This window comes from Bos indicus x Bos taurus, chromosome 2 (assembly GCF_003369695.1).
Source record: "Bos indicus x Bos taurus breed Angus x Brahman F1 hybrid chromosome 2, Bos_hybrid_MaternalHap_v2.0, whole genome shotgun sequence".
Taxonomy (NCBI): domain Eukaryota; kingdom Metazoa; phylum Chordata; class Mammalia; order Artiodactyla; family Bovidae; genus Bos; species Bos indicus x Bos taurus.
In genome coordinates, this window is record NC_040077.1 from 94,267,531 (window position 1) to 94,280,728 (window position 13,198).

Here is a 13,198-nt window from a genome sequence, read left to right on the forward strand (position 1 = left end):
TAACTTGGAGAAAAAGCAACTTGCCTCCCACAAACACTGTGGATGAAGCTACCACCACCATTACCAGCCCCACAAGGCAGGAGCACAGGAAGGACTGCAGGCAAGTATCAGTGAACTTCCAGGATGGGTGTGACCTACACAGGCTCAAATTCTACTGCCAAATGATAAAAGCCCAGTAGTATGGATCAATAGAAATATTTTTTTCAGGTAAGAAGAAAATCACACAGGTAGGGCAGCTGTGTGTATCATGGACACTGTCTTTGCCTCTGTGGATTACAATCATGGACCGAACGACCTCTGATAAGGAAAAGCTTTAGTGTTAGTCACAGAAAATGATGCTGCTTAACTTGCAGTTGAGAGATTAGGCTTATTTAAGAAATAAATCTTATAAATAATTATTTGGCAAAGATAAAGTATTCGCTTTCTTTAGCCTTAAACCACTCAAGACAATAACTATGATTTTAAGGAAAAGAAAAAAGTTTTTCCAACTTTATGTCCATACCTACTATTTGCTTCTCATTAAATTATACTCTTTTCATGGAGGGACTCTAGGCACATCACACTGCCTGCCAACATGAAATTGCTCAGGAAGTCATTTATGAGACAGTTCTAGTTCACATGGTAGGTTACTAGAGAAAAGAATCCTTTGTCATATAAGCTATGTGGTGATAATTAGAAAATTTTTCCATTGCATAGTCTGTCACTTGGTGGGTTAAATGTAATTGCTATTTACTACTGTGGATTGTTTACTAACTACATAATCTACCCAGATGTGCAAATTGCTAAGCCATTTTTACAGGGGAAAATCAATGTCTTAAGTACTTTAACTAAAATAATATTAACAGTTATGTAGAGAGTGTAAAGGAGAAAAACACATCTTTCCTTCGGATGCTATAGATCACAGCCAGTGAGCATTATACATTAGCATGGAATTCAGATTCTCAGAGCACAGAATGTATCCATTAACTGCAGCAACTTTGTAAACTGATCTAACTGGCCTTTATAAATGGTCCCAAAGAATTGCAGAAACAGAGTGAACCTTCTTTGCCATTATTTCTCATGAGTTGAGTTTTAACACTAAAATGAAAGCTAGTATCCACGTAATTAGATAGAACCTTATATCAAATTTGTTTCTGATTCCAGTATTGCCTTATTGGAGCCTTAAGTGCTATTTTAAAAGACACTAATTTTCATATTTCTGGAGTAAAAGATACTTCGTTTCTTTCTTTCCATGGTAATAGCAAACCTGCTACTAAGAGAGTAAAATTGCTCCATTAGCTAAAACAGCAACCTAAGGGTTATCTCTGGGTTCACAGATGTTCTTCTCTTTCCAAAAAGGGACTCACAAGAAACAGCAAGAGTAAAGTGAATAGCAAGCATGGATATTTATTTTGAAGTAGACAAAGTGAGAAGAAAAATTTGTTTTTTCGCTACTTTCTTAAATCTACACAGGTACTTTCTACGGGTGCCCTTTCTTCAGCTATTTATCGTGGGCATCTACACAAAAACGAATTTACTCAAAAGTTTTTGGTGTGAAGCTGTAACTGGCAACATTCCTGATCATTTCATGCCTCCTTACCAGAAAGCAGGAAAGGGCTTAAAAATGCACAGAAAACAGAAAATTGCAAACAATAAAATGTGCAACTTACTGCAAACTCAGTTTCCATAACTGAAGAATTTTAAGCAGCTACCACAAGGGACAAATTGCCAGAAAAATTCAAATCAACATCCCATGACTTTCCCTTCACTGTCAAAGAAGGGCTGATAAGAAAGTCAATGTGTATGTACCACTTTTAGCTCAGTAAAAAAGAAAGTCAATGGGCTGCTCTGCTACAACCTGTGATTAGTACACAGTGGAGACGGAATCGAATCACTAAGAATGGACAATTAGCATGTGATGGTTATAATGGGATGTGAAGAGTTCAGTGAACTAAATGACACTTTTGAGCAGAGGTAACTACTCATAATCATTTCATTACAGTACATTAAAATTAAAAAGCTTACTAACATAGGTTCACAGGTGAGAAATACTCAGATTATCTGTTCTCACCATTCAGAATAAAAATTTATGGTGCTACCAAATATAATTTTGCTTTGTGACATAATTTTATAATTTAGAAATTTCTCAATCTGCAAAAAAGGCAAAGCTATTAAAAAATAAATCTTCCAATCAATTATCATGATTAAAAAAAACCTAAATATATTACAAACATATTTTTGGCCCACAAAAAGAAAACTTCAATAAATACAAAATAGGGCATATCATGATTTCATACAGTCATGTGACATTTCCCCTCCATAATCTCAGGCACGTGGTATCTGCATAATGCCTGCTGATCACCATCATTCCTTTAAAAAGCAGAGAAAGAAAAGCTTTCAAAAGAAGGGACTGGTTAGAATTAGCATGGCATAAAGAGAAATACATAGAGGAAGTAGGAAAATACATCCAAATCTTTACCTATTGAAAAGGAATTAAGATCAAATATTCCCTGACAAATGAATTATTATATCACATCATTAATAGATATGTTCTCTCTACGCATCTTTTAAAATATATATATGTAAATTAGACTAGATTCAGGTATAAATAGCCAATGGTATCTCAAGGGACAGTGAAACTTCTCAGCAAAAGCAGAGAACAGATGCCTTTAAAATCTAGTTCCACCCTTGGGCGGAGGGTGGGGGGTCAGGGAGAAGGCAGGTTAAAAAGAAACCTCACATATTCATTTCATAGTCACCAACTTACTAAACTATCCAGTATGATTTTTAACCTTCAAGATCTGGTATTTCAAAAAAATTCCCCAAACTTAAACCTAAATACTTAAAATTATTTTAAAAGTACCAAAGGGTGAGTAAGATTTATGTCTAATTTCCATATTTTGCTTTGAAAGAAAATTTTAAAATGTGTATCCTTCAGATATTACATGTCACTTCACAACTGGTACATTGATTCTACAAGTGTCATCAACATTTTACAAACTTTACCAAAGAATCACTACTGTAAACATGAAAAATCCCAAAGCAAAAGATGGATCAAGGAGTTCACAGATCCCATCTCTCCAAACCAATCTTAAACTATCCTGCTTTTCACATCAAAATATTTTCTTTAATTACATCTTGTGAATATATTCCATGGAAGAGGGATTCAGAAACAAATGCTTGTCTAAAAAGGCAATACAACCAACCATCAGACCTCAGAATTGCAGCAACCCCTGCAGTCCTGGCCAAGCTCTTCACCACATCCGCCGGGCACTGATGTGAATTCAGCTTTTTGTGTTCTGGGCTAACTTAGCAGAAAAGGGTTGTGCTACTCACGCCACCAGACTGCCACCCTTCTCCATTCACCAAGGTCGGCTAACTCAGTGGGAAAGAACGACCAACCTTATTAGGGCTCTGAGATGTGGGAAAGGAGAAGAGACTTCTACTTATTAGGAAATAAGAAAAAAAAAAACCAACAATGGGACAGCTGCTTCCTGCCCTGCACAGAAATACACGCGTGGGTGCACACACACACACAGGCAGTCAAAAGACTAATTCTTTTTCTTTTTAATTAAACATGATCACAATTAGGAATGGAATCCTGGCCTCATGTGGTGTTTGCTGAGCAGTTGGTGCTAAGACAGAGGCTTGAATCTGCCTCTGCACACCATTTGCCATTTCTTACACAGAACTCGATGAACAGGCTCATTCTAGCTAGAACCACCTGTGTAAAGACCTGGTATTAGAATGGAAAGCATTGATCTACGATACTAAGAAATAGTAAAGGGCACTGGTAATCTGAGGTATCTTCCACTTCTAGGACTTGCTGCTGAAAGTCGATTCTATCCAGTCACTGTGCTGAGCCGCTAAGGAAACCACTGGGGGGAGGGTGGACCCGCCAGGAGGGAACGAGCACCAGTGCCAAGGAGCACATGTGAACACTGAAGCGAGGTCCACCGCAGGGGGAACTTGTTTAACTGGAAAAGGGGAGTTCTCCTCTAGTCCCCGTCTGTTATTTTTAAAATCTTCTTTAGGAAAAGGGGGCGAGGGGGTGGGTGATAAAGAGGGAAAAGAAGATAGAAAACACCAGGTTCCCCACCTGCCTGCAAACACACAGACACACTCAGTTAGGGGAGGTAAAGGGAGAAGATGCGTTATTGGTACTTGTAGCTGTGGCACCTGTTACTGTGAAGCCTGTGGGAGGCGCTATCGAGCTGTGGCTGGGCTGCAGGTCCTTGGGAATGCCACTGTGAGAACTCAGCTGGTGGCCGAAGGCTGCGCTGAACTGAGGGAGTTGCTGCTTGGGGGAGGTGGAGGCCAGCAGTTCAGCGGAAGGCCCCATGCCACTGAAGCTGGTCTGCGGTAACCCCGGGAGCACACTGGAGCTGCTGGGGGTCACGGTGGCGAAGGCAGGCTGTGTGGTCTCTGAGTTCGAAGTGGTGGGCGGCGTGGAGAGGGACGTGGAAAGAAGATGCCCATCGGCGACGAGAAGGTTGCTGAACGGAGAGGGGTCTCCGAGGTTGACGGGGAGATTGCCCCAGTGAGTTCTGGGGTTCACGACCCCTCCGAGTGGCACCTCAAGTGGCGTCGGGAGCAAGTGCTGCGCCATGACGGGCATCTCTGCTGAGAAGGTAGCTGCCATGTTATCACCAGAGTAAGATGTCGTGTGGGGAGAGGTGATGTGGTCACTGTAGGGAGACGGCACGTGCTCGCTGTCATAATGGCTTCCATGGGGCGAGGAGTGTGAGTGATCACTGCTGTATTGCTGTCGTGAGGTGATTAGGTCATCTGCCTTGCTCAGCAGCTGGGCAGGATGTGGCCTCTGGGAGGCATGGCTGCCATCATGAAGTCCATGAAACTGTCCTGGGAAGGCTCTCTCCCCAAGGGCACTCTGGCTCATCAGAGTGGCAGAAGTAAGGCTGACGCTGGCGGGGGCAGAGAACTGCCCCTGGATCTGCCCTGTCAGGGGTGTAGGTGGGTTAGACAAGGTAGCTGAACGGAGCAGGCTCTCATCCAGCTCTAGGCTAGAGAAGTTGTCATGGACTATACGCCCATTCAGCAGCTCCCCCAGGTCCGTGTTGACCTCTCGGCTCAAGGACGGGATCCCCGACGCTCCTGTCCCTGTGGAGAAAACCCCTATTCCTCTGTCTGACAGCTCCTGGACGGGCACACCATCTGACTGGGTGAGCACCCCAATGGTACTCAGGCACTCGAGAGAAGTCACGGCCTGCAAGGCCCGTTCAAGTTCCTCGGCCTCTTCGGTGGTGGGGAGGAGGTCTCCGTTCTTTCCTGGGTAAACAAGAGCTATCAACAAGTCAGCGGGGCTTCCACCATCCTGACCACAAAAACCACACATTAGAACTATCTGTCAAGACATTCTACTAAGGACTACTAAGGAGAGCAAGAGTGACATATTCACGGCAGGACAGGTGAGCCTGAACCACATTTTCGGGTCACTGACAGCATCCTCACAGCCATCTCAACACAGTGTTCAGTGCTCAGGAATCTATTTAAAACCCGGGGTGACTATCTGATTATAGGTATGTTTTTACCCAAAGTTATATTAAGACATTAAAACAGAAAACATATCTATCGGTTCACATGTGAGATAAAAGGCTGTGCAGGAGGAACCCTGTTAGCTCTTCTGCTCTTGGGCTCTTTCACCTGGAGGGCAGCCCCGTGAACTCAGAACACAGAACTCCACGTATATCTCAGCACAAAAGCAAGTGCTCAGCTCACTTTGTTGGTTACCTTTTCCCACGTTTCTGCATTACTCTCTGCTCTTCCCCTCTCACACGTCTCCCATTTCTAAGGAATTTTCATAAAATGGAAGCTACACTGATTTCCTTTCCAATATCAAAAAACCTACTGTTAGGAACTGGAGTAATCACTGCAAAAATATCCAGTTTTTAATGGTGAAGGAAACATTCTCAGAGTAGAAAAGATTTCCCTTGAAAGCACTAAACAATTGGTGGGGTTAATGTTGTGGAAAAGTGCACTTCAACTGAAGTACAGGGTGGGGTATCAAAATGAAGACAAGTTCTGAAAGTTCAATAAACTCAAGTTTAAAATGTCTTTATTCAAAAACAAACTAAAGTAGGGGCATTCCCTGGCGGTCCAGTGATTAGGACTCAGCGCTTTCACTGCCATGACCCCTGGTCAAGGAACTAAGATCCCACAAGCCATGCAACGTAGTCAAAAAGAAAAGGTTAGAAAATAAATAAACTAAAATTACTGATTTGGGGGCTTCCCTTGTGGCTCAGTCGCAATGCAGGAGACCTGGGTTCAATCCCTGGGTCGGAAAGATCCCTTGAAGAAGGGAATGGCAATACACTTCAGTATTCTTGCCTGGAGAATTCCATGGACAGAGAAGCCTGGTGGGCTACAGTCCAGGGGGTTGCAAGAGTCAGAGTCAATTTAGCGACTAAACCACCACCACCACAACCAACACCACCACTCATTTTAAAGGAATAAAGTTATAAACCTAGCTATCAAACCTACTGATTTACTAAACCTATATTATCATTTTTTTAAAAATGTACTCCTTCTAAAGAGAATAAAATAGCTTTAGCACTTTATATTTTCTGTCCATATTACATGTGAGGAGGAATACTTTGAACATATTAAAAAAAAAACTATTTCCCTTTAAAAAAAAAAATTCATTTGAGAAACCAGTTTTCTTGAATCTATAATACTGACCGTACCTTCAAAAAAATCGAAATCTTGTAAGTCATCAGGTAGCCGCGGAAGGACGTCAGAGAAGTCCTCCTGGTTCAATTCCAAGTCGTGTGGAATGTCGGTGATCTCATTGGCAATGTCATCCGGCAACTCATCAGCGCTCAGCTCCGGTGTGGACGGGCTCCTGGGGAAGATGACACGGTTGGCCCACCACCCCCACTTTACCTTCCCACCAAGTCACCAGAAGCAGAAATGGAAAACCCTAACTCAAAATAATCTCCTTGCCTACTTTAAGATCTGAAACCAGAACGGCAGACCTCACCATATGCGCTCACATATTTCTGCAAATTTTCACCCATGTATTAAGAGAAGGAAACCATTTTGAGATACTATTTTTACTGCAAATTAGTAGAATGAATTGCAATTTGGTGTACTAGTAGAACGAATTACAATCTGGTCTATCAAGTGTGTCTTACTACTTTCCGGTAGAGTTTTTAATCTGGCCAAAGTAATTTTTAAACAAAGATGAAAGAGGTAAAACTGAAATTTGCAGCTGAAACAGAAGCATCATTCATCGGGTCAAAATGCTTACCCCTGTCAAAATTAATAATGCATCACGTTTCTGTTGGAACATATATGCAATTTCTGTTGAAACAGAAAAATCTGAGAAGAGACAATTAAATTCCCAATATCAGCATCTGCTCCCTTGGATTTTAATCGAAAACTTTACTTTAGATCTAAACCCATCAGGTATCTGGTAAAAATCCTACTAGAAACTACAGAGTCTAAGCTGATACACCACAGGGTGCCTTTAGCCTACTTCCAACAGGAAAGGAAGCCGATGTTCTGAGAACAATCAGAGCACGTAAAGGAGACGTGAGTCCTGGCACAGCCACTGACCGAATGCGGGAGGCTTCCACTGGCAGTGAGACGCTGGTGGGCATGCTGAGGTTCCCCTGGGGGACTGCAGGGGGGATGGGCTTCTGGGGTCGACGAGGTCCACGCCTTCTCTTCTTCTTGTGTTTTTTGGTAAGTGCAGGAGGCTTGGTTTTTTTCCTGGGTTTCCTCTGCTGCTGGTGCTGAACTTTACGGGAGCTATCTCCTCTCAAGAAATTATCCTTTGGAATGAATAAACGTGTATTTTTAAACTCAGATTATTCGGGAAAAAGCAAACTGCTATCTGAAAAAAATACTTATGTTTCTTATTATTTTATACAGTGCCACAAACTATGTATAACAATAATTACATGAATATGAAATTCATTTTAAAATTTAATTCACATCAATTCAATATATACATAAAGCTCATTCCACACTTAAAGGCATTGTCACAGGTGCTGTAGTATAAAAGAACTGAATAAAACTTGATTTGAGCTCCAGAGGAACTTACTTGGTATCCCATGGGAAAAACATGAACATGAGTATACATAAATACTATAGGAAAAACTGGGTGGTGATGATATAAATACTGTCTAAGGGTATGCAAATGGAAAATTCATTACTTGTAGTTATGTGGGATTAAAGCATCAACAGGACTTTCAGTTGCTGGGATAAGGGGGAAGACCACTCTAAGCTAAAGGAAATAGCACAAATGAGACAAAAAGGACAGCAAATAACTGGGTATGGCCTGTTGCTTGAGGATATGATGGAGGGTCAAATATAAAAGTCAGCTGTAAGGAAGTCTGGCACCAGATCCTGTATGACTCTGAATACTCTGTTCAGAATTTTAAACTTTATTTTATAGGCAATGGGGAATGATTTTTGATGACAGCAGATGTTTTAAAAGGATTAACTGGACTTCCCTGATGGTACAGTGGATAAAAACCCGCCTGCCAATTCTGGAGACGTTGGTTCGATCCCTGGTCTGGGAATATCCCACATGCTGAGGAGCACAGCTAAGCCTGTATGCCACAACTACCGACCCGCACTCTAGAACCTGCGAGCTGCAAACACTGAAGCCCATGTGTTAGAGCCCGTGCACCACAAGAGCGTACCCTGCTCTCTACAACAAAGACTGTGCGGCAACGAAGACCCAGCACAGCCAAAAAATAATGGGAATACTAGTAACAGGATTAACTAACCTGGTAGAAACAATGTAAATGAATAAAGAGAAGGGGCAAGTGAGTGAAGGCAAAAATTCCAATCACAGGGCGATTTCAACAGATATTAGAAGATAAACAGCTGAGGGCGAAGTGAGCAAGAACAGAAAAGCAAGGGCTTGCTGAGAGAGAATTCTCAAGATATGACAGCTGCGTGGCTGTGGTGCGGATGAGGGGAATATAAAACTCTCAAGTGTTTCTAGAGTTCCTAGTTGAGGTGATTGTTAGGTGAGGGTGCCGTTTGTGGGATACAGAGCACAGCAGAATAAACAGAATCAGAGTTAAGGAATTCAGCTGGGCTCACATACTGTTTGAGGTGTGAAGATGACCAGGGTGGGCAGGAGAAAATTGTATCTGGTGCACAGGATGCAAGAAAGGCATGGAGGCGTAGACTCGGAAGTTGAACACAGTGGAAGTCCTTCAAATAATTCACATGGACCACGGTGACAAGGTAAAGAGAGGAGACAGTGGGGACACAGCTTTATAAAACTGCTGCAGTTAAGTGAGGAGGGAAAGGAAGAACCAGCAAAAACAAGAAGCTTGCAATATAACTAGCTTTCTTCAGCTAGTACCCTTAAATCTGAATACGGTACTTCATCAATTCCCAGATGCACATTTTACTATCACTACAGTTGGGGAGCATTTTACAATAATGGCATATTATTATCTCTGTCAGCCAGGTCATTATAGTTGCTGCTGCCTACATGTTCAAAGTTGGTCATAGCTCTCTGTACTCTCTTTGTTTGAACTGAGGTTTGCACATTGTTGGTTTTACATGTAGAGGAAAAACATGGGTGTGCAGAAAGGCACAGAAAGAAGCAAGGCAGAAAATTGTTTTTAGCGAAGCAAATATTCATTATTAAAGAACTGACCACAATCCCCACCTCTACCTTTTTTTTTGCAAAGCAACAACCAAATGAGAAAGGGAAATAATCACAAAGAGAACAAAGCTGTGGTATAGCAGATGTTATATACTGCCTTTCACACATCAAGAATTAGCTGAAATCAGGGGTGAAATAGAAGATAAAAATATTTATGTCTAAGTCTAAAAAAGCTATTTTGATAAGTATAAAACAAAAAATTTAAGTGATAAGAAATGCACTGTGCAACATTTTTTCCATCTGGATGGTATATAAAATAATTGTGGTTTCTATGATTGATGTCACCTTTGAGTTGATGAATTCAGTAATAACTTTTATAACCAAATACATTAAAAGATCTGAAGACTAATAAATATCAGTAGCAACAAACATACCAAGAAAGAATAAAATTAAGCATAAATCCAAGAAATCTAAAAGAAGGTTAATCCCAGCCAAACACCTGAATCCAAACACTATTACAAACTCAAAAGTCGCAAACAAATTTAGAAAACAACAGAAGACGGGGTGCTTTCCAGGCTCTGTAATTCCTTTTGGTTCAACACTTGATGTCTACATTTTTTATGCCCACTATGCAGTGAATAAGCAGCTGCCAGTCCCCACCAGGAGCTGGCATGTACTCCAGGATCTCCCTCTAGGACCAGCGTGGATCTTGAATATGAGGAAGTCAGAGAGCTCTAGTTAAAAATATGTAAGCCCTACTAGTTCTGGTCTAGGCTTCTTCCTTACTCTTCTAAGCTTATGCTGTGTATCCTGGCAACACTCCACATAGAACCGCCCGTGACCAAGGCCCCGTCTGGCTCTTGCTATCCCCTTAACTTGGCTCCTCCAGAAAGCCCAGAACCTGTGTCCTGGAGGTGTTCCTAAAGCCAACTGTTCCTTTACCTACGCTATCTACGAACACTGTTCACTCCCAGCATTCTCAACTGTCCCCTTCTATTAATATTTCTCTGCAGGACAACAACCCATTTAATACCTTACCCTCTGTTCTACAAGTTCATTCCTGTTGAATACCATGTTCTGTCTGCCAGCCTGGACCTCGTACAGCTTGAGTCTCTTCTACCAATGGCTGTCCTATCCAGTGGCTGAGTCTAGTTCAGAATCTGCCCCTACCCCACAAGCCATGTACCTACCAATCAATTATTCAACAATTACTTATGGAGTATCTTTGCTCCAAGCACTGCAGATAGAGCAATGAACAAACAACGTTCCTGCCTTTGTGAAGTTTACATTCTAGTAGGGGGATTCAGAAAATAAACAAATAAATTAATAAATAACATTCAGTTCAGTTCAGTCGCTCAGTCGTGTCCGACTCTTTGCGACCCCATGAATTGCAGCACGCCAGGCCTCCCTGTCCATCACCAACTCCTGGAGTTCACTCAAACTCACGTCCATAGAGTTGGTGATGCCATCCAGCCATCTCATCCTCTGTCATTCCCTTCTCCTCCTGCCCCCAATCCCTCCCAGCATCAGAGTTTTTTCCAATGAGTCAACTCTTCGCATGAGGTGGCCAAAGTATTGGAGTTTCAGCTTCAGCATCATTCCTTCCAAAGAAATCCCAGGGCTGATCTCCTTCAGAATGGACTGGTTGGATCTCCTTGCAGTCAAAAGGACTCTCAAGAGTCTTCTCCAACACCACAGTTCAAAAGCATCAATTCTTCAGCACTCAGCTTTCTTCACAGTCCAACTCTCACATCCATACATGACAACATTAGGTAAATACAAATGTTAGGAAGGAAAATAGGTAGAGTATGAAGATTCCCTGGTGGCCCAGTGGTAAAGGAACTGCCTGCCAATGCAGGAGACTTGGGTTTGATCCCTGGTTTGGTGAGATCCCCTGGTGAAGGAAATGGCAATCTATTCCAGTATTCTTGCCTGGACTTTCCTGATAGCTCAGTTGGTAAAGAATCTGCCTGCAATGCAGGAGACTCCGGTTCGATTCCTGGGTCGGGAAGATCCACTGGAGAAGGGATAGGCTACCCACTCTAGTATTCTTGGGCCTCCCCTATGACTCAGCTGGTAAAGAATCCACCTACAATGTGGGAGACCTGGGTTCAATCCCTGGGTTGGGAAGAATCCCTGGAGAAGGGAAAGGCTACCCACTCCAGTATTCTGGCCTGGAGAATTCCATGGACTGTATAGTCCACGGGGTCGCAAAGTGTCAGACATGACTAAGGGACTTTCACTTTCTTTCATTCATTCTTGCCTGAGAAATCCCACGGACAGAGGAGCCTGGTGGGCTATATATAGTCCATGAGGTCACAAAAGAGTCAGACACGATTTAGTGACTGAACAACAATAAATGAGCATAAAAAGTGGCAGGGTAGAGGGGAGGTGGAAATGAACTGACATTTGATCAGAAACCTGAATGATATGAAGAAGGAGTGAGACATGGAGAATTTGGGGAAAGAACATTCCAGGAAAAGACAAAAACAAGTACAAAGCCCCTGAGATGGGAGCATGCTGTGCTGTGCTGTGCTTAGTTGCTCAGTCATGTCTGACTCTTTGAGACCCCCACGGACTGTAGCCTGCCAGGCTCCTCTGCCATGGCAAGAGGAGGCATGAAGACTGGAGTGGGTTGCCACACCCTTCTCGAGATGGAAGCATATGTAAAGTGTTTAAGAAAGAGCAAGAAGGCCAGTGTTGCTGGAGGGTGAGGAGATGGTGTAAGATGAAGCTGGAGAGGTTTCTAGGGCCAGATGAGGAAGTGCCTCACAGGCACAATTAAGAATTTTGAACTGGATTCTAGATGTGATGTAAAGCCAATGGAAGGGTTTTGAGCAGGGAACTAAAACGATCAGATCTATATTCTGAAAGGCCTGCTCTAAAGACTACATACTCAACGATTCCATTTATAAGACACTGGAAAATGTAAACAGAGACAGAAGTAGATCAGTGGGGATAAAAAAAGGCTGACTACAAAGGGCAGCACTAGAGACTTTTGAGGGGGTGATGAACTATTGTGTATCTTGATTATGGTGGTGTTTATGCAACTGTATGCACTGTCAACATTCACAGAACTGTACAATGAAAAGAGAGAACTTTATTATACGTAATTCAAAGACAGTGGGACCCGTGCACACGGTCTACACTGGCTGATATGCAAGCACCTCATGTGGGTGCAGGAGGCATGGCACGAGGAAGGGAGCCTAATTAGGAGACTATTACAATAATGTAGGGAAGAATGAAATGGCAACCCACTCCAGTGTTCTTGCCTGGAGAATCCCAGGGATGGGGGAGCCCGGTGTGCTGCCATCTATGGGGTCGCACAGAGTTGGACATGACTGAAGCAACTTAGCAGCAGCAGCAGCAGGGAAAAATGATGGCATATAGTTGGAAAGTAGAGCCATGAGATCAGCATAGTTTTTACCATTGAGTCTCTCACTGGTGCACTGATGGAATACATGTGTTGCTATACTCTCTTATGTAATTTTTCACCTAAAAATAGCTCAAACCCGTGTCAGATTCTACAACTGCCTCCAGAGAGAAAACCATTTGTATCATTTGTATCACTGTAAAAACTTTGCATTGAAAATAGCTTTTAAAAACCTGATCAATATAAAT

At 42.4% G+C, this 13,198-nt stretch overlaps 1 protein-coding gene across 4 annotated transcripts in view; it reads right to left on the reverse strand.

Annotated features, from left to right (window-relative positions):
* Positions 1-513: 513 nt before the first annotated feature.
* Positions 514-13,198, reverse strand: part of INO80D (INO80 complex subunit D) — a 63,291-nt gene continuing 50,606 nt past the window's right edge. For all 4 annotated transcript variants that reach the window (XM_027565155.1, XM_027565145.1, XM_027565136.1 and 1 more), the window contains exons 9-11: positions 7,558-7,775; positions 6,684-6,841; positions 514-5,268 (exon numbers count right to left, since the gene is read on the reverse strand). In XM_027565155.1, the coding sequence (XP_027420956.1) occupies positions 4,103-5,268; positions 6,684-6,841; positions 7,558-7,775 (1,542 nt within the window). In that variant the 3' untranslated portion in view covers positions 514-4,102. The remainder of the gene's footprint in view (positions 5,269-6,683; positions 6,842-7,557; positions 7,776-13,198) is intronic.